At 38.4% G+C, this 21,292-nt stretch overlaps 1 protein-coding gene across 36 annotated transcripts in view; it reads left to right on the top strand.

Moving 5' to 3' along the window:
• ESRRG (estrogen related receptor gamma) overlaps positions 1-21,292 on the top strand; it is a 472,603-nt gene that overhangs the window by 259,421 nt on the left and 191,890 nt on the right. For 3 of the 36 annotated variants that reach the window (XM_083733547.1, XM_083733523.1, XM_083733534.1), the window contains exon 1: positions 15,390-15,610. The exons of 27 other annotated variants lie outside the window; for them this stretch is intronic. Coding sequence is in view for 1 of the 9 variants with exons in the window: in XM_083733524.1 (XP_083589650.1) it covers positions 15,555-15,610 (56 nt within the window). In the remaining 8 variants the exon portion in view is untranslated. Of the gene's footprint in view, positions 1-15,377; positions 15,615-16,661; positions 16,900-21,292 lie in introns of those variants that run through there. 6 more of the 36 variants (XM_083733520.1, XM_083733528.1, XM_083733530.1 and 3 more) reach the window with 5 other exon arrangements.

The raw sequence follows: 21,292 nt of genomic DNA on the forward strand, positions 1-21,292 counted from the left end.
TTGCTTCTATAAGAGGCAGTGGTGGTCACCATTTGGGTGGCTTAAAAAGAGGATTGGACAAATTCATGGAGGATAAGGCTTAGGGTTGCCACCTTTGGTCAGGCCAAATAAAGGACAGGTCGGGCAAAATATGGGATAGGTTGGGGGGAATGGGGGGGGGCTAAAAATTACTTCCCCTGGTGCAGAAATGACTTCAAAACGATCCATTACAATGACACACATGGTTTACAGTGCTTTATTCAATTAAAAAACCCCAAAGCTCTATGATTTACAGCTGTAAGAAAAATATTGCATATTACATCCATAGCTGGTCTTTGTAATGCAAGAATTTGAGCTGACTCACCACCACCAGTAAATCTCCAGAAATTTAACTGGATTAAAAATGAGTAACTGGTAAAGTAAAAATGTGAGCCTATTATTACACAGTTATTATCCCTTAACATAAATCATATAACTCTTGCTGAATCATAAGTTTTTGTTTACAAATCTAATGAATTGGGTGTAGAATTTAGGATTGGATACTGATGATTCCAATGATCTGGGAGCCTTGACAGCCTAATATATGTAGGGTATCTGCCTCTGCATTACTCTTTGTATAGTAGTTCATAATCTGTGGGTTGAAAAGAAAATAATGTTGTGTCAAACAGTGATTGAGATGGAGGAAGACAGCTGATCAGTATGGTGAAGTGGTGGATGACGCCTTGGGAGAAGAGCAGGAATAGGGTCAAGTGGTACAGATGAGTCATCCTTTGTGTCCTTCAAAATATTTGAGATTGTTTTTATGTATCCTGCAGTTTTGTAATGAAATTACTTTTTTAGAGTACTTATGACTGCAGGGGAAAGAGGAACACTGAAAACCAGTATAATTTGTGATCTCGTTGTTTCTTCTCTGACAATCTTTGATGTGATTCAGTAAAATGATAAATATGGTACATACACAGCCCAAATCATGTTTCTTATCCCTTCCTCAGTGTACTCTTGGTGACTTGTAAATACAGCTTTCCAATAGCATGTGTTGTTTGAGAACTTTACAGACACTAAGAAATATTTAGAAGCCAACATATTGCATGCTCCCATAAACATAGCAAAGCACAGATGTCTTGTTTTGAAACCGTTTAATGAGGTTGCTCACGCTGATTTCAGTAAGCTTTGGATCTGGACCATAAAAAGGGCATGTACAAATTTTCTATACTGATGAAGCTGGGCCTGCAAAATTGATTTAAACAATGATTCCACAGAAAGCAGCAGGGCCAAAAAATAAAAATAAAAAATTAATGGATCATGTTGATGTCAAGAATTGTGCCCAAGGTGTCTCAGTTGCTATTCAGAAGCAGAGGTCTTTAGCAACTGTGAAAACTTAATGTTGCTTCACATCTATAATATGAACCTGCAGGTGCTTTTTAAGCCAAAGTGAATACTACTAGTAGATGATCGGGAAATACTAACGTTTTGTTGCATTTGGGGGACAATAGATAACCTTGATTTATTTATTTTTTGCAGCTTAGTATGTTACAGAGAAATTCACCTCTCTCACGTTAATGTTAAACTGCATATAAACCAAAGGGGGAAATGTTTACTTGTTGGTGTTTGATATATGTTACAATACCTATTTACTATAGATCTCTAACTAATTTGAAAGGCAAAGTATCCTTCAGTTACAAGTTGTAGTTGCAATCCTATGCACATTTACCTGGGAGTTAGCTCCACTGTAAAATTACTTTCGAGAAGACATGTATTGGATTGTGCTGTTTGTCTTTGCATTTTTATGTCAACAACTGTGTACGTAGCAGATATCACTTTGATATCAGGCGACTGGCTTTATTTACCTGTGCTTGGCTCCTTTGTTAGCCTGTAGACCTATCTTTAAAATATAACTGGGCAAATATAATTAAACAAACAAATAAATAAATAAATCAAATTTTATATCTTGTGTTAAGTGGAGCTAACCTTTTTTAAAAAATGGGTGTATAACAGCTGCAGATATCTGACCAGGAATAATGTGACAAAAGATACTTAATAATACTTTTTATGAAGAAAGCTTAATAAAAACACTTTCCAAAACTTGGAATGCTGCACACCATATAATCACTTAATTTCTATAAAGCAAAATGCAACTTTTAGAGGAGAGTGGAAACTGTTAGAAATGAAATCATGTACGTTGTTATACATCTTTAGAATATATGATGGGATTTGTGTGCTATATGTTGCCTTGCTACTTTCTTCCCTCTGATGTGATGCTTTTGCCAGATTAGAAGCATTAGTGCCCTCTATTGTTCATTAGAGGACTGCCAATATTTTTAAAGTACTGTGTGCTTTCTATCTGTTTATCCAAATGAAAAATGCTTACTGAATTTTCCTACTTAATAAGTATTGGTAAGAACTGAATTGCTTTAATCTGTGTCATTTTAAGGAAATGCAAGAAGTATCTCCACTTTCTAAGAGCACTGGTGGTGTTCATCTTTAATTTGTGGAATATTCATTTGTGGAGCTGTGGAGGGTGTTCTATTTTAACAGAAAAATATCTATAGAGTACACTTTCAGAAAAGAGAATTTCGGAGTCCAAATATATACATTTTAGCACTTCTATTTGGTGCACATTATTGTGCTAGGATACCTGAAATATGTAAAATGTATAACTTTTCAGAAGAACAACAGAAAAATAGTGTATTGTGGCTAGATATTGCTCTTTAACTATGTTAAAGGAGAAAGCAAGAATGACAACTTCATTCAAGCAGATCATTTGAAGTTACATTAAACAGCTGCTTTTAAACAACTGACAACAAAGGAGATCATTTTGATCTCAACAGCACTGAAACTCAAGCAGCATGCTCCCTTAGAGATGTTATGAGGAACACATTTGCGCATTTGTATACCAACAGACAGTGTATTCCCCACTGTGCTTGTTGCCAAACAGTGGTTTTTCTGCTCACTTTGTATTCAGTCAGGGATCCAGGAAACCCAAATCCAGCTAGGCAAATGCAGAACAGCTTAGTTGAAGCAGCTTTAACAGGTGCTGTCAGTGCAGACTTGTTGAACCAGAGAGACAACGCAAACAAATGTGTAGCATTGGTCAATAGGGTAGGATTTGCCCCAGTGCACATGATGGCACTCAGTTGTGAAACTGTTCTCTCTCTCTCCCTCCCTCCCTCCCTCTCTCTCTCTCTCTCTCTCTCTCTCTCTCTCTCACACACACACACACACACACAGAGAGAGGCAAAATGGGATGCTTGTTAAAGGAAAAATGCAATAGCCTTGTCACATTAATTAAACTTTTATATGGGAAACTAATTAGTTATTCTCTATAAAATAATGTGAGCATACCGGCATAGTTGCAAAGAAATAATTAGACTGAATGAAATAGTATTTTAGGGTGACTGTAGTTGACTGAGGATGAATTGTAATAGTCCCCCCCTATTGTTTTATGTCTTTTCCAAACAGCAAAGTGTATAATCCCTGTGGAACGAAAGGTTCCAAGGCACAGTAGCATTTCTGATAATACCTTTCTTTAGACCAACAACCACATATTTGAATTATCCCCAAATTTGGCAGTGATAAGAAAGAAACGACCATCTGAATCTACCTGGAATCATGAAAAATTAAAATACAAGGGGAGAAGCAATAGAATAGAAGTGTATCCCTTCATTGTATTTATTTATTTATTTTAAAATAAAAGTATTTATATATCAGTCTCATAAACTATCAAGATGGTATACAGTAATATACATACAATAAAGCATAAAGCACCTTTAAGAACAAGATGAAGAGCCAGTGTGGTGTAGTGGTTAAGAGTGGTAGACTCGTAATCTGGTGAACTGGGTTCGCGTCTCCGCTCCTCCACATGCTGCTGCTGGGGGACCTTAGGCTAGTCACACTTCTCTGAAGTCTCTCAGCCCCACTCACCTTACAGAGTATTTGTTGTGGGGGAGGAAGGGAAAGGAGAATGTTAGCTGCTTTGAGACTCCTTCAGCTAGTGATAAAGCGGGATATCAAATCCAAACTCCTCCTCTTCTTCTTCATTATTAAAAGGACTGGCTCAATCAAGAAAGTTTTAAACACCTGCAAGGCCTGTTGGCATATAATGTCCTTTAAGAAACACCTGAAAGTCAAAAGCAAGGATGCCTGCTCAATCTCTGCTTGAAGAGTGTTCCACAGCATGGGACTGAAGTTAGCTGGGTCTCTGTTATTACTAACATCACTCCTAAAGATGATCTGGAGTGAGCAAGCTGTAAGGGCTTATTATGTGGTTTCTTGGACCCAAGTTGTTTGGGACTTGTGTAGCAACACAAGAACCTTGATCTTGAACCAGTAGCATAAAGGCAGCTAGTGCAGATGTTTTAGAAGAGGTGTCACACACTGTCAGCCATCTGCTCCCATCAGCGGTGGCATTCTGCCGTACCTGTAGCTTCTGGACTTGGCTCAACGGTAGCCTCGCATCACCTAATCTACATGTTTCATAGTTTTCATAATTGGTTTTAGGCTTCTCTTGGTTTGTTATTTTGCCACATGGCATGCCTTGTTTTTCTAGATGTGATGGTTCTGTGCCCTACACACAGTTCATGGGTACAGAAAACAGAGTCCATTCCTTTTGTTAATGCCTTGTCTGATGGCATCATATTATATTTGCATTTTTAAAAAGCAGTCTGACCCTGAAGTCTGAAGTGTTATACAGTCACTTTGAAGATCACAGCTGATGTTCTGGTGAAATATTTCACACCGTGGGTCTGGTACGGAAGAAACTTTTATTTAGCTTTAAGATTAACAGTGATAGCATTAAAAATTAGATGTGCAGGGGAAGCACTGGTGGTGGTTCTCACATCTAATGAGATTTGTGGGGCGGGAGCCCATGGGCAGGTATACATTTCAAGTGGAAAAACACATATTTTCCTAACTTATATGATTATCTAATTCTGTATTTTGTATGTGTACAAAGATCAACGCCATCTCTATAGCCACTATGGCAGAAAACTAAAGACATACATTTAATAGTCGGTCTCCAGTTATGTACATGAAGAGTATTCAAGGTTGGGGCAGGGGAATTCAAACCCAATCTGATAGGTGAAAGGTGACAAAGCTTAGGAGGAGCCAGTTTCAATTAATTACAGAGATATTAAGTCAAAGATAAGTGCTGCAGGTGAGGAGAGTATTGAAAGAAAGAGAGACGTTAAGACAAGACAATAGTATCTTTGACATGTAGCTACATCAGGGCTGCCCCTGCTGACAGACTGAGGCTGCTGTGCAGACAGCAGATTTGGTTGTTATAAAAGGTAGGGGGAAACTGAATTTTGGAATATTGTTTACCATGGGGAAGCTACTATTTGCATTATCTGCCTCAGGTGCCAAAGTATATTGGTGTAGTCCTAGGTTACATTCAGACTAGCAAGGGATACAGAGTCTCTATTTGGGGATGTGGTATCAGCTGTTTAACAAGGGATCAATATTTTGGTATTAACTGTTGCATAATAATTTTCCAGTTTTACAAGATGATGTACATCTTGATCATTTCTTGCTATCAGGTGTTCATTGGGCTATTTTTAAGTTACATTTAATTGTTTTTATTAGTAGCACAGAAATTTAGTAGCTTTTTGCATATTTTTCTATTAGCTACGTAAAACTATTTCCACTAGCAGCTCCCCTGTCAGAAGGAAAAAAGAAACAATTGTTTTCCAGAAGCCATTTCTTCATATTAAGAATGAGAAAAACTGGAGACTTTTTTCAAATTAGCAGGCGTATGGCTTAGTCTGGTAAGAAAGGGAGTATTAGTATTTATATATTACAGAGCTAACTCTGTTGACTGGTGCTGAATAATTGTATAGGCCATAGCTGTCAATGTTTCCCTTTTTAAAAGGGAAATTCCCTTATTCCAAATAGGATTCCTCGCAAGAAAAGGAAAAAGTTGACAGCTATGGTATAGGCCTAACTGACTGATCAATAGAAATGAACAATAATGGAAATGTCTAGCTGCAAAAAGATCACATTTAAGACTACAGTATACTGCCTGGGTTAGTGCAAATGTGCAAGCTACCAGGGAGGAGGTGGCTGCTTCACTACTGCCAGTTCATTTTGCAGCTGCACTGCAGCTTGCTTACTATGTTGTCTGAACCTGGGCTTGTGGTTTAGCTCTCCTGGATGAACCATGAGCCACAAGTCTAGAAAAGAACCTTGGTTACAGCTGGATGGAAATCATGAGCCTGAGTTTGGATGACATGCTAAGTCAATGCATGGCTTAGCTCAGTGCTGCACAGCAGCACAACAGCTGTGATCTCTTGACAAGAGCCCACATGCTCTTCATTTGCACTAAGCCATAATCTATGCACTAAGCACAGCTATGTAGATTGTAACAATAGCGCCATTTGTGTTCAATACAGCTGAAAAATCCTGAGTTAAAATATATTACTTTCCTTTAAAATTTCTTGTTATCATCAGGTGGTATATTTCCTGTATAAATTGCATTAATAATGTCTTCTGCTGGAAATCTGTATGGTCATAACTCTGTTGGGGGTAGGTATACAGTTAAGTAGCAATTCTATAAATATTTACCTGGGTGTAAGACTCACTGAAGTAAATAGAGCTTGTATCTGAGTAAGCAGGTATGCTATTACACTCAAATCCTGCAATGGTTTAGGCTGCAATCCTAACCCATTTATGGGGAAGTAAGCCCCCCTGAATGAAATAAGACTTCTGAGTAGGTATGGTTAGGATTGGACTATTAATTCCTACATTCACGGCTTCATAAGGGTTAGGTGACTCGATTTTAAAAAATGTCAATCTTCATGCTCATGGCCAGTAATCTAAGTAGCAGATCAGGGGCTGATAGGATTAGTATAGGTTGACACAACCCAGAACAGTAAATGTAGCACTGACCTCAAATAGCTGGTACTTCTTCCTTTAGATGTTTTATTCATTAATTAGTTGCACTTAATCATGTTATAACAAAATTCTGTTGATAAATAAAATAGTATTAAAATCATAAACCCATTAAAAATATTAATCAGTAATCAGCACAACTGTAAAACTAAACCAATAATAAAAGCAAATCACAAAACAGCATGAGCCTAAAACAGCAAGGAACCATGCTTTCTCCATATTAAGATTTAGCGCTATGTGAGCGAGCATGAACAAAGTGTTCCTCCACATTGCGGGGAGGAAAAGTTCCGCCCTGTTTAGTTTCACTTTCACAGAATTCCAGTTTAGAGCTATGTTCTAACCCGGCATCCCAGTTTAAAACAAACTGGGTCCAATTTAATAAGTTAGCTTCATAATTCATGGTTTGAATTTGGCTTATTGCAAAACTGATCAGGGTTTGCTTTAAACCAGGATTGCTGGTTCAAAGCAAGTTTCTTTAAAAGTGAATCAAAACTAGGTAAAAGTCTTCCTCCTGGCCATGCACTAGGAGGACAGGGGCACAGAGAAACCTGATAATTTGATAGGGCTCATTGAGGCTCTTTCACATAGTTCTAAACCATAGTTTAGGGTTTTGTGCTACTATTTCCCCATATTAGATGTGATAGCCATTTCTAGGCAGTATACAGTGGTACCTCGGTTTATGAACTTAATCCGTTCCGGAAGTCCGTTCTTAAACCAAAACCATTCTTAAACCGAGGTGCGCTCCTGCCGCCGGTGCCCTTCCACCGTTCGGATTCCATTCTTAGACCTAGGTAAAGTTCTCAAACCAGAATACTATTTCTGGTTTTGCGGAGTTTGTAAACCAAATCGTTCTTAAACCGGACTGTTCTTAAACCGAGATAGCACTGTATTTCTGAACTTTGGGAACATACAGTGCCCTGCTTGTTGGCTTCCTGGAGTGAGACCTCTGGGTATAGGATGGAATAATAATAATAATAATAATAATAATAATAATAATAATATGGCTGGCTACTGCTGTAGATTGGATGGATCCTTGGCCTGATTGAGCAAAGCTCTTCTCACATTCTTGCAACACCAAATTATTTGTAGGGGTATGCTCATTGTATACTCTTCATAAATAAAAAATGGTTCTAGGGCCACAATCATAGAGCTGGTTTGAAGTCATCAGTATAAGCAGTATTGAGTATATGATGGAAAGATAGAGTACATTTTTATAATACTTTTTTATAATAAATACATAAAATGACCATAATAATCTTTGGCATGTGGTGGGTCTGGAGAATGAGCTCATGTTATCCATTACAATGCACTGCAGTTCTGCAATGTTAATAATTCTGGTTTCCACTGTTATTCCTCCCCCTTCAGAGGTGGAAGGATAATAGATATTGGGCAAATTACACATACTTATGGTAGTTTTAGGCCAACATATGGAAATGGGCCAAATAATACATGTCACTTGTGTGGGTATCATTCACGTCACTAATGGTGGTAAGCACACATGATCCTGAGATCTACTCAGTGTAAAATATTAATGCAGTAGTCAGTGTCTGAGCTGCTGACCCTGCCACAACAATGGATCATTGGTGTTCCAGGTTGACAAAAATATCCATTGGAACTCCATCTAAACATAGATATAATAATACCTAACTTGTATTATATCTTAACATGTTAGCTTGAAATGGAATTTTACAGAAAGCAAAATAAAGATCCTCATATTTAACATGTCATGGTGGGAGAATGAATATATATCATTTTGCCTTTACACAGTACAGGTGATTTTTCTTTTTGTCAATATTTATTGCAGCTAAATATTAAAATGTGAATATCATGCCCTTCCTACTTTTAGGTGTTGCTCATTAACGAGTTGTTTTTGAAACATGTCTCTGATGCCAGTCAGACCATTTTTAAAGGATACTGAAGTAAGATTCTTTTCTCTAGCGAGTGGCCGATCATGCTAAGGCTGCACTATTCAGCAATTCAACACGCTCTGACTGCTTGTTAATCAGGAGACGTGAAAAGAACAAAAGAAGAAATAAGAGGTTACAAATGCTGTTTATCAGAGTTATATTTTACATTGGGATTTCAACTCATGAAACAGGATGATTGGATGACACAGGGCTTAATATTTGGAACCGGGAGTGGAAGGTGGGTGAAATTTGTTCCGGTTTGATCCCAGTGACTCTGGCTTATTGGGAAATGGAAATAGCACGTTTGTATGCCGTTAAAAACATGTTCCGTAAATCTTTTCAGTTGCCCATTCCCTGGGTGTCGCAATAGATTAAGTCACTATGTGATGATATGACACCGCCATCACTCGTCTTCCTGGGATATTGCTAGAGGCAACAACAAACCTGTGTCTTTGGCACATGTGAAGAAATTTAGCGCTTCAGGGGTTAAATTACACAGGCTCCCCTGTGGATCAGCTTATGCTTGGACAGTAATAATAGCAATAACATTAATAATATAAATGCCAGAGAAAAGTGAATAGAGGGGGAGAGAAAGGAGAGAAAGATGGGCAAAGGTATTCAGAGGGAAAACAAACCCTGGCAGGCTACAAATGATGGGCTTTGTATGGCAGGTGTAGCAGCTAGAAGTCAGATTTCATAAGGCCGCTGCAAAATGCACATATACTAACACACATTACTGTGGCTTTGGAGATGGTTAGTGTCTTTGAGTGTGTTTGTGTGCGTGCGTGTGTGTGCTGTCGCTTCAGGCCATGATATCCTAGGGCAGTGTAACAAGCAATTCGTGTCAGCTCACGGTAAAGATTATTGGTGTTTTCACTGGGGAAATATTTGCACTCCATCTTCTTTTCTATTTTTAGTGCCTGGAGCTTCCATTTAGGTAGGAAGCTGTGGAGAGAGGAGTTGAGGGAGGGAGATCTATCTGATCTTGTCCCACAATTGGTCAGAGTTACAATCCTAATCTTATTTCAGGATGGGTGTTGATGCCTGCTTGTTTTCCGAGAGACCTTTTTCGTTTTGTGGACTGGTAGCTTTTAAATATTAGTTTAGGTATAGGGGAAGGAGTGAGCTATTGTTTTCTCTTCGAACGCAGTGTCTTTGAAGAATAAAAAGGTAACTCAAACAGAATATTGCGGTGACTTATTTCTACAAGAAGCACCACACTCCTAATAAGGAGCAGCAATTTATTGTCGGGGAAGGAAAGCAATATGAATTTGTCCCCTTCAGAATTGTTGTTTATCATAATCATCTTTCTAGTGAAAAGCCTAATTTGCTCTTTCTATACGAATATTTTAAGTGTGATTATCATAATATCACAGCGGCTGAGATTGTCCAAAATGCAACACTGACCTTGAGCGTACTTCTCCATTTAGCATGTGGTGCTTTAACATTCAGGAAACAACATACCTTCAACCTGCTTATTAATGTATAATCTGAAAACGTTAACTCTTGCTCTCTGATACATGCCACACAGATTCTTGAATTCTTTCAGCATTCCATGAAACAGCATGTGGTATTTTACCAGTGTAAATATGTATACGATTTTTCAAGATTTCTACTGGGAATACTTCATAACTAAAGTAAGGTTTCCCCATGGCACTGCACTAGTTTACGATTTAATTTTTACTGACATTCCACCAGTCATATTATTAGCTTCACAAAATGAAAGTGAAATAATCCTGTATTAATTAAACAGAGTGACTGAATTCCCTCAGTCATCTTCTCCTTGGCTGCTTGAGACAGTAACACTGTGTGGTTCTCTAAGGAAACGTGCTAGAAAAAGAGTATGATGGACTACTGAGGGGAGATATAGGTAATGCATTTTTTAACTATACTGTATTTTTTCAAGGTACTGCCTGCCCCCTGAGCATTTCAATAGAGATTTAAAGTTGGGGGGGGGGGAGTAACTGTTATACCTACCTATGTACTAACATAAACAAACAGGGGCTAGCCCTGAAGAATTGTGGATGTAGGACATTTGTTGTGGTCAGTCGGTTAGACTGCAAATGTTATATTGATATATAATTATTATGACTTCTTACTGAAGAAACTTTGTGCTTCACCCGCCTGAGTTTATATAAGGAAAAGGGATGCAGTGTGCACACGTCCACACACATGCACACATGTTTGTGCTTGTATTTGAAAGCATATTTTAATACAGCTTGTCTAAAATCCAGGCAGGGTGATCATTACTTCTGCTAAATATAAATGAAAGTGCCTGACGGTTTTAAAGTAGTAATCTACTACCATTTGCTCAAGTGTATATAAGCATGCAAAGAAATCCAGAGAGTAAGCTTGTCACCTGCTGTGTGTCTATGTGTATGTATGTTTGTTTTTGTTGTTGTCTGTCTGTCTGTCTGTCTGTCTGTCTCTCTCTCTCTCTCTCTCTCTCTCTCTCACACACACACACACACACAGAGAGAGAGAGAGAGAGAGAGAGAGAGAGAGAGAGAGAGGGCAGGGGATTATATTGTATCCAGGGATGTGCTATACTGTACTTCCTGAGGAAGAGTTGGAAAGACAAATTGCAAAACAGTTTTTAACACTTCAGTGCTAAATACTTTTAGCTGAAATCAGCAACATTTGCTTCAAATAAGTAAATGCAGGATTGGTGTTTGTAAAATGAAGAAACTATGGTGCAAAGACTTCCAAGACAGGAGTATAGCGCGCAAAGGGCCTGTTACACAGAACCACTATTTAAAATTTAGCATTTCCTGACATTTTTCTATCTAATTTGAAAAGCTAAATATATCTATTTTCAATCTATTCAGAATGCTAGATATAGCAAACCTGTTACTCTGATTGGTTCATGATCAATTTCAGACATCCAGGACGAACATTTAACCACCTTTAATTCAAATTTAATTGAAAGAATGATGAAATTTGTTGGTGTGGAAACAGTATATATGGATGTATGGGGGTATATAATGCCCTTTATATAACTTAGGGTTCAAAGCAATAATAGTAATATGCATGGCAGACACAGATTTCCTCCCCATATTTTTTCTCTCCAGTGTTCATTTTGAGTAAATATGTGCTTGGCACAATTAACTATGCTGCTTCTGCAAAGTGCCACTGAGTCTTTACTTCAGTAGCCTTGAGGTAGCTGTGGTTTAGGAGTCGGGCAATTTGGATGCAATGAGATGTCTGTAGCACTTAAGTGTGAAGGCGCTTAAAGATGTACAGTACTCTTCATGGGAATAATTATACACACAGAGGGGATGTGAAGATGTAGACAGTGCTCAGCAGTGCTCATTGACTGGTGCAGATACTCGTGACAGCTTCTCTCACCCTCCTAGCCTTGATTCCATTACTATTGCTTTTGTGGATTCCTTGAGGTAAGATTTTTACACTAGAGCATTTGATTTAGCATGTGCATATATGTGTAAAGCAGAGAGAGAGAGAGAGAGAGAGAAAGAGAGAGGGGAGCACACTCCTGATTTTGATTTTCTGTGATTTAGACATTATGTAATAAGCATTTGCTGTGATTATATTTTCACGTGCAATTAGAAAGCATCTTTAATAAAATAAGCGTTTTTAGAGTGTGCTATAGAATCTGCTAAGTTGCCTAATTTATTTCTTCATTTTATTAGAATAACTGAACTGTAAACTGGTGTGCCCAAGTTCAAGAATGCAGTTGAAATTCCAGGCCCAGGTCTAGTCGAGGTGACATTTTGAATCCCAGGGGAGAAGGCCAACTGCCTTTCATGAATGCATAAATTATAATGCTACGGCTGTAGTCTTCTAAGCAGCAGCACCATCAGCAAAGACAGATGCTTGCAAGGTGTCTGGTGGAAAGATAGCAATAGTTAATTTGGTGGTGCGGAGGGGAAGCGCAAGATGACATGGGCATCAAAAAGGATAGCGGAAACTATGTGGACATGAAAAGCTTAGCAGATGGAAAAGTACAGCACAAAAGAAAACAGTAGCCCAAATAAAATATGAAGAATTTTTTTATTCCCTAATGATGATTTAATGAACATGATGCCATATTCCAGCAAATAATTTTTGCTTATGAACAGAGCTTTGCAGACTAAGATCTATATGACGCTTGAACAAAGCTGCACATTCAACAAGACTTTCAAACTCTTGTGCCAGAACAGCGATGGAAATTTACCTGAATTAAAAGAGTGGATATCCATGTGTATAGGAATGTGTTTCGATATTGATTACATATAAATTTTACAGAATCAAAAGAAATCTGCTACAAACAAGTCATTTATTCTACTAAAATATTTTTAGGAAGGTGTGTTGCACTCAAATTGCACCTATTATTTTTTGCTTGTTCAGTGAAATCTGTGAAGTGATTGGGTAGGATGCATCCCAGAGTATTTTTAATTCACTGCTCAGATCCAAAATTTACATCTTAATTAGAGTCTACATTTAGCAACATAGGCAGCATAATGTTACTGTTAATTATGTTTTTACTATCTGCTTTTCTGTAGTGGTGAGACCTCCAATTATGCTGTGTGGATTCTTGATTCCTAAGTGTGTGTGTGTGTGTGTGTCCCCATATGTATCGGAAAGCAGATTTTCAACTCTACATGGGATAAATATATTATATACTGTTAAGTTGCTCAGCAAAACAAAGAAATGCAAATATTTCCATTGCACTTACATATATGTCTTCTTCTGTCATCTTACTTTGGGCAAAAGCCATCAAATAGATTTGGAGACAGCTGTTGTACTCTCATTTGTGAAAGGCATTAATGCATTCTGAGGGTGTGCACTGATTTGTTTTGATCTAAAAGATTATGCCATTTGCATCACAGAGTGCTTCAGCCAAAAAAAGTGCCAAGCAATACAGCTGAATTTGTATTTTTTTAAAAAGTATTTTCTATTATTGTAACAATTGTTTCATCACGATATATTGGAATTATTTTATTCAGCAGGTAGATGGAATCAATTCTTGCTCTGAAAACAGATAATTAATATGACATTTATGCCACATAAATTGACGAAGACTATTAGGACAAACTTGTGCTCTAATTTTGGGGGTACTTGTAAAACGGTATTTTGATTAACAATATCTGGAATTTTGTGTCCATTTATTTGCATTAAATGGGTATGTCTGGTCAGCAGCTTTGATGTGCTATAGCTAAGGGTAGTGAATTGGGGGTTGGATAATTTTGTCAGTACACATGTGAATAATGCAATACATTTGCTTCCACATTGAAAATATTCTTGAAGTTTTTGTGCAAGTTTGTACATAGGTAGCTGTGGCACAAATAGTTATCAGACCATTACATTTTAGCTGGCACAGCTGGATATAGTGCATGGTTTTTTTCCAGAACTGAATCTGCTGACTTCAATGAGACATATGACCAAGTTACTGCATATAGGTATGGAGCCTTAGCCCTGCTGAAGAGCCTAATCTGCATTATTTGAAAGTAAGTTTCCTTGAAATCAATAAGACTTAAATTCAAGTAAAGACAGTTATAAAAAACATATTTTTTACTTATAAAAGATATTGATCAATAACATACCTCTTATTATTTCACGGAGATGGCAAAACATATATTCTCCACAACTGCATGGTCTAGTTTCTGTGCAAGTTATGCATTCAATTCTCTTCAGTTGAACCCTGTCACTTTTTCACAGTGATGAAAATACAAACACTGCTAATCTTACTTGTTTACAAAAGTCAACAATGCAGAATGAAAGCACATAGACCCCTTAACTCAGAGTTTAGAAATATAGAGTAGAATTTAGGTGAATCATATGAAGGGGGAGAAATTAACAGTTCAATTCCATCCATGTTTATTCATAAGTAAACATGCTTAGGATTTCAGATGACATACAAATCCCTCAACATGTTTACTCGGCAGTAAACCCCAGCGAGTCAACTGGAACTCATTTCAGAGTATGCATTCATGTAGCTAGTCCATGTTTACTCAGAAGTCAGTCCCACGAAGTTACCTGGGAGCTTTCCTCCTGCAAAGGAAGCGCGCTGTAAGGCTGCAATCCTATACACGCTGACGTGGAGCTGGGAAGCAAACAAACCCTGTGCAGCTCCGGAGCGGCTGCCTTGCGAGTAAGCATGCATAGGATGGGGCAGCGAGAAGCGCTGCTAATCGGTCACAACGCGAGATCGCAAAACAAAACAGAAAACACGGACAGCCAACAATGCAATGGAGAAAAGAAAAGAGAGAACGGCAGCGCGAAATTTAATACCTTCTGATGAAATCTTCCCCAAAGGAACTGAGGCTTGCAACTCCTTCCTGCCAAACTGTCTTTTAAGAAGCAGAAAGCGTTGGGTCACCCTAAGGAGTTAAAGCTAGAGTTAAGACACAGCCGCGCTTTGGTAGCCCTTTTGAAAACGTTGCATCGTTTATATCTGCGCGTTCTCACTTGTCGGTTATTATTATTTCTTCTCCCTCGGCCTCCCCCCGCCCGCCCTTTCCCCGGTCCCTCCGCCCGTCTCTACCTGCCGAGCTCCGCTCAATCTGTGCAGCCTCTGCTCTCGCCGGCGCTGATTGGCTGACGCCCTACCAATCCGGCTTCTGTCTGGGCCAGTGGGACTGCATATGTAAAGCCCTACTTCATATTTATAAGCTCCAATCGGGGCTTTAAGTCCTTGATTAGGAGAGTGTGAGAGCTTTTGGTCCCAACTGGCTGTGCCTATAGGCTTGTCACCAGGAGAACATTTGTGTTAATTGCACTGTGCTGTGTCAAGGAAACTTTGATTTATAGCTGGGGTGCACAAATAATGGTTGCCGAGCGCACATGGATTCGGTAGAACTTTGCCTTCCTGAATCTTTTTCCTTGCACTACGAAGAAGAGTAGGTACCTTTCTTCTTATTTCCCCCTTCCTTTCCTCTTTTTTATGTTATTAAATAATAATAATAATAACCCTCTTCCCACTTTTATCCCCCCCCCCCAGAACCGGGGCGTGGGGAGAGAATAATAATAGCAATAGTATTAGAGCGCTGAATGCTAGCGTTGTTTCAGGTAATGTTTTCCGGGTTCTGTGTGCATGATTGGGGCTGCTTGTGTCTTGCGTCTTTTGTGCCCGGCTTTATCTGCTAATTCAGTAAGTGGGAGAATTGTTCTCATTCTCTCTCTCTCGCTCCCATGTTACCTTTTGAGTCGCAACGCAAGCGGTGCGACTGTCACAGAAGAGGGGGGGGGGGTGAGGGAAGCACTCCCCCCTCCCAAAACAGCTGTGTGAGTGACAGTCACTTCTTATTCAGGTACTAAGAATAGGCACTTGGCACAAATGCAGAGTGAATTGTCTAAATAGACATTTCAGAAAGACACATTTATTCCCCCCCCCCACTTTCCCCCTCCCCAACAGAGTTTAAGAAGGAGGTATTCTGAGAACAGGATTTAAATATTTAGGACCTTTTCAGTTAGATATTTTGATCTTTCTGGTGTTTATAGCTAGGCATAGTTAGGAGGGGGAACCAGCCCAACTGTTTAATCCCACTTTAAGGATAGTGCTCTGTAATTAAGTAGAACGTACCGTTCCAGTCATTTAGTGACAAATCGGTCTATTAGAGAGCAAGGGAAGGGTGTGTGCATGTGGCACTTCCTGAGCCAGTATTTTGTTTCAATTGGAATAATCATTTCCGCAATTGGTACTATTAATTTATTTATCACACACAATAAAGTACTGTAGATGCTTTGTGTATTCAGTACATTTAACATGCCTCTTGAAGGCACATAGTTTAATGCATGTTTTCTCAGCTCTTATTGGAGAGCAGAGCAAAGAGTGGGGAGATTCCAAATGCAAATTTGACAGCCTAGAACTTGGAGAGCTTGTAAACTTAATTCCGGGCTAAATAACTACGTACTGTGGAAGCTGTCAGTTGACTCAGCCCTGGACAGAATGCATAGTGTGGCTGTACTAGGAAGTGACAGTGTGTTGTGGGTACATGCCCACTAGCTGTCCATAGTGTCTGCATATTATTTTGGTGAGTTGCAATTAAGTCAGAGTTGTGTGGGTTTCTTAAAGTGCTTTGGACGTTCAGAAATAATATAGACAATAAAAGAGCTTGCCAATCGGAAACTGGCATGGTGTACGTGTGGGTGGTAAGAGGCAGGATTCCTTGTTCACCTGCAGAAGAAGGTAAATAAACAGTAGTAGCATGCTCACTGAGATACGGTTTATAGATCAGTACTCAGTAAGTTGATGTACAGTGTGGTCTAAAATGTCTTAATCTGTGCATAAGTGCAGTTGTCACTGTTCCAAGTTGAGATGGGTGGTTTTCTTTGGTGGGGGAAGTAGGAGGAGGAGAGATTCTAAAGTTAGGACGATGTTCTTTTTTTAAGGAGCTTTCTTGAATTTACCTTCTTAGAGCTAATTTGAATGATTAGTTTTGATAAGCCGCTTAAAGTAGATGCATTTAAATGAAATCGGGGCACGTGTCTTTTTGGCTCTGGTGGAAGATTCAAACTATTCTCTCTCCCCACCACAATTAGCACTCTTCTCTCCCCCCCCCACCTCTGTTAAAAGTCTTCCAGATGCAAGGCTAGGTGGATCTGTGGTTTCGTGGGCAGGCAGAACTCTAATGCACTGCAACACATCTGTCTCTATGTCTCAATTAATAAACCACACCGCCTTACTTGCTATTAATATTGCCAGTAATTGTATTTTTGTTTTGTGGCATATAATGCACACCAAACTACAAAGGCAGCTCAGAGATTAATTAAAAGTAGTGGACTACTTCTAGAGCTTGCACTTTATTGAGTGTGTATTGTGGTGGTGGGGAGGGAAGCCAGGCTAAAAACTGACAGAACATTTGGGGAGCACATAGACATCTGCCTTGCTGACATTAGGTATGCTTTGATATCTGGCTAGCGCATGTTAAAGAATGCAAAAACTTAAAGCCAGCTGCAAACCTTGCTTTTGCCTTTTCAGCAAAACCAGTAATACTAATAATTTCAAATAGCAGTTAATAATGGAACAGATGCAACAAATATAGTTGCTGATTTACGCATGTGTTTGTCACTTTAATTGTTCTAAATGAAACGGTGTGCTCATAATGCAAAATCTCAAACCTCTGATTAAAATGTAACATTGACTAAAGGATTAAAGAGCAGACTTAATTTTACTGACTGTTTTAACAGTTGTCACAGCTGTTGGAAGAAGGAAAGGCAATTGAAACACTCCAAAAAAGGGGAGGGGGAGGAACTAGCTTAGTAAATTTAAACATGATCTCTGAATGCCAGGCATAGAGAGGCAAATAGATTTGTGACTTCAGATATCTTCCCTGAGCTGTGTACGTTTACCTCTGTAGCTCTGTCCGTTTCATGAATTTGAACCCTCGACCTCTTCCACACTTTGTCCATTAAAATACAACAGGACTGAAATGAGGCACAGCTAAAGTGAATGTCACAGTGTACATTATTTTAGAAACCAACTTGTTTTGTAGTAAATGTGATATGCCAAGAACTGAAACTTAGCATGGATGGCTAAAATTTTAATAGTGAACACTGATGTCGGAATTGGGAGACCAAAGATACTTGAGTTCTTTGAAAGATTGTTTGCAGATTTCACTGTCAAAAACAGTATAAATTTGAGAGCTACTTTGCTTGAGTCTTCCTTTTTTTTGTCAATATCACTTATTTAGATGTGTGTTAGTTCCTCCCTCCTTTTATTACATAGCTCTTATTTCCAGTAAAATTTGATCTGGAAAATCTATGCAATATTTGCTGTGGGGGAGGGGTAGATGATAATTAATAAGAAGAAAGTTAATTATTATGACTGCAAGGGTAGACTTCTTGAGATGAGGGCTGCCTATATCATGGATGTGATAAATGTCCTATATAAATAAGAACACATCATCTGTGGGTAAGAACACTATATGTGTATGCGTATTAATATAATAGGGCGGTATGTATGGGGAAGAAACCTAAAGAACACTGTCCCCTAAATTCAAATACAACAAGGTGTAAGCATGCCTACTGATTAAATGAGAATGAGTGTATGGCTTTTCCTATTCAGTTCTTACACGTCTACCCAAATGGGCCTCGTCATACACTCCCTTACTATATTTTCCAAGTTTGGATTTCTGTTGTTCATATGCCTTTTCTGCAAGTTTTTACAGCTGTCATAGAGTGCAAAGAGCTGGTGCTGAAATGGCTGTCTGACAGCTTTTTATTTGCTGGGCCTGACCTCCCCCCCTTTTTTTTTTAGTAGTGGTTGCTCCTTTTAATGTGTTTATGGTTCTACTCTTTTATTTACTGAGCCTGGTGTGTTGCAGCAGTAATTAACCTGTGTTATTAGCAAAGCCCTTGTGAATATCCATTAATTCTCTTGAATGGATGATGATTCCCCCCCCCCCGTTATTCTCCCCCCTCACTTTCTCCCCAAAGGTTTGCTGTCCCATTTTAAAGCAATTCTTACCTTAAGACTTTTTTTGTAGATATACTTTGGAAATAATTTATATTATGGGGCATAACTAATACTCTTGATGAGTTGTTTTAAATACACTTAAGAAGTGTGAAGAGGGATGGATCTCATCACATTATTCTTTTCTTCTCCTGATAACAACAGAAACAAACCTATTCTGTTCAAGAGTTGTTATTGTTGTTGTTTGGCGAAGGATGATGGTTCAGGAGATGACTTCTGTGGGTTTTATCTGATTTGAAGTTACCTTGGGTATCACTTTGGGAATTTAAAGAAAGGAAAAACATATTAAGCCTGCAAAGGGGGGGGGGGGAGAATACTTCCGCTTGGACTGCTGAGGAAAGATAAGGACCGCCTCATTAGCCAAGCCCTACTTTTGCAATTAATTTCAGAATGCATGGCAGTATACATCAAACACAGAAGGTAACTTGTATGTGATTGTTTTTAGACAATTCCTGAAACCCCTTCCCATTTTAAGGCAGACGCTAGTATTTTATGCAATCTTAGGTTAATAACATGATGCTATATTCCATTTTCTTTCTTTTTTATTAGCAGTATGGTTAAATAGTCTGGCAAACTTCCTGGTATTGAACATTTCTGATGCACAGTGACCTTTGGCTTTGGTATCGCTGCAAAAGCATATAGAAATGAACACCAATATTTATTGACACTCTTCAAAGCAATGGCCCTTTATGAATATTCTTGTTATCCTATTATCAGTCAGTAAAAATGCTGAATGTAAGAAATATGGGATAAATATGGGGTAAATAAGAAATATGGGAGAGCATCTCTCTAGAAGTTTAAAGCAACTCTTTATATTACGTATGCCTTGGTCTCTGCTTCATAACACATTCATTGGGGACAGACACAATAAACATTGATATCTACCTAGTGCCTCTCTAGCCCTAGCAAACTCTCAGGAGGAAATCTGTGATTATGCTGGGCTGGTTTGGTTTTTATCTCTTTTACATCCAGTGGCCTTGTATTAAATTGTCATTGTCCTAAAGCACATGAGAGAGAAATGAATTGCACTTCTCGACATGCTCTGACAGTGAAATATTTAGCTTCTCTGTCTCCAATCATACTCATGTGTATATGTTTGATAGTGCTGGAATGACAACCAGCAGTCTCCTGCAGTCTGAGATCCGCATTTTACATATTCTCCACATTTTTGGGGAGGATTCACTCTCTCATTTCCTTCCTTCCTTCCTTCCTTCCTTCCTTCCTTCCTTCCTTCCTTTCTTTCTTTCTTTCTTTCCATATCCAGTTACACTTGGCTAAGGCATATCAGTGTTTATTTACACTGATATAAAAAAATCATGTTTTTATCACAGCTGATAATGGCTGAATAGGCACATAGGCGCCAGCTTTAAGTGTCTACATCTTAGAGTATGTACATTGTAATTATATTTGCATGTTGTATACAGTATACATAAGCAAACAGCTTTTGAAATTTGTTATCTTAAAGAAAGAAACTCACTAAATAACAATGTTAGATATTAGAATGTCTAGACTTTTTGTTGGCTGATGCGTTCCTTTGGATATACAGTCAGCTGCTGTTATTTTCTCCTTCATATTTCTGTGCAACAGAAGATACCATAATACAGTTCTCTGAACTTCTGCGTTCATCAGTTGTAACAGATAGGATTTTTATGTTTGCATTCGAAGGCAGAACTGAATGCATAGCTCTTCTGACATATGGTCAGTTTTATATTAAAAGTATTACTTTTAATAAAAATATTAAAATAGAAAATTAAACTATTTTAATATAAACTTCTATATGTTGCATGCACCTTTTAATTTTATTTACGCTTGTATTCTGAATGTTTTCTGCTGAGTTCGGATGCTCTTAGAACATTAAAAAAAATCCTTTATAGGAGTTTGCTCTAATTGCTCCAAATTTTATAATAATCAGATACAACGGATTCTAAAAATGTAATTGTTTTGCTCTCCAAAGTATCTTGTGTCATTCTTGCATAATGATACATGCCTGAAGACTAAATCCTCCTAAGAAGCTGCAATCCTTTAAAAATATGCATATTATTAAGCTCCATTTATTTCAGCGGGACATACTGGTGAATAATAAGACTTAAGATGGCAACATAGCCTT

Source organism: Podarcis gaigeae, assembly GCF_964106915.1.
Source record: "Podarcis gaigeae genome assembly, chromosome: 3".
In the NCBI taxonomy this organism is placed as follows: Eukaryota; Metazoa; Chordata; class Lepidosauria; order Squamata; family Lacertidae; genus Podarcis; species Podarcis gaigeae.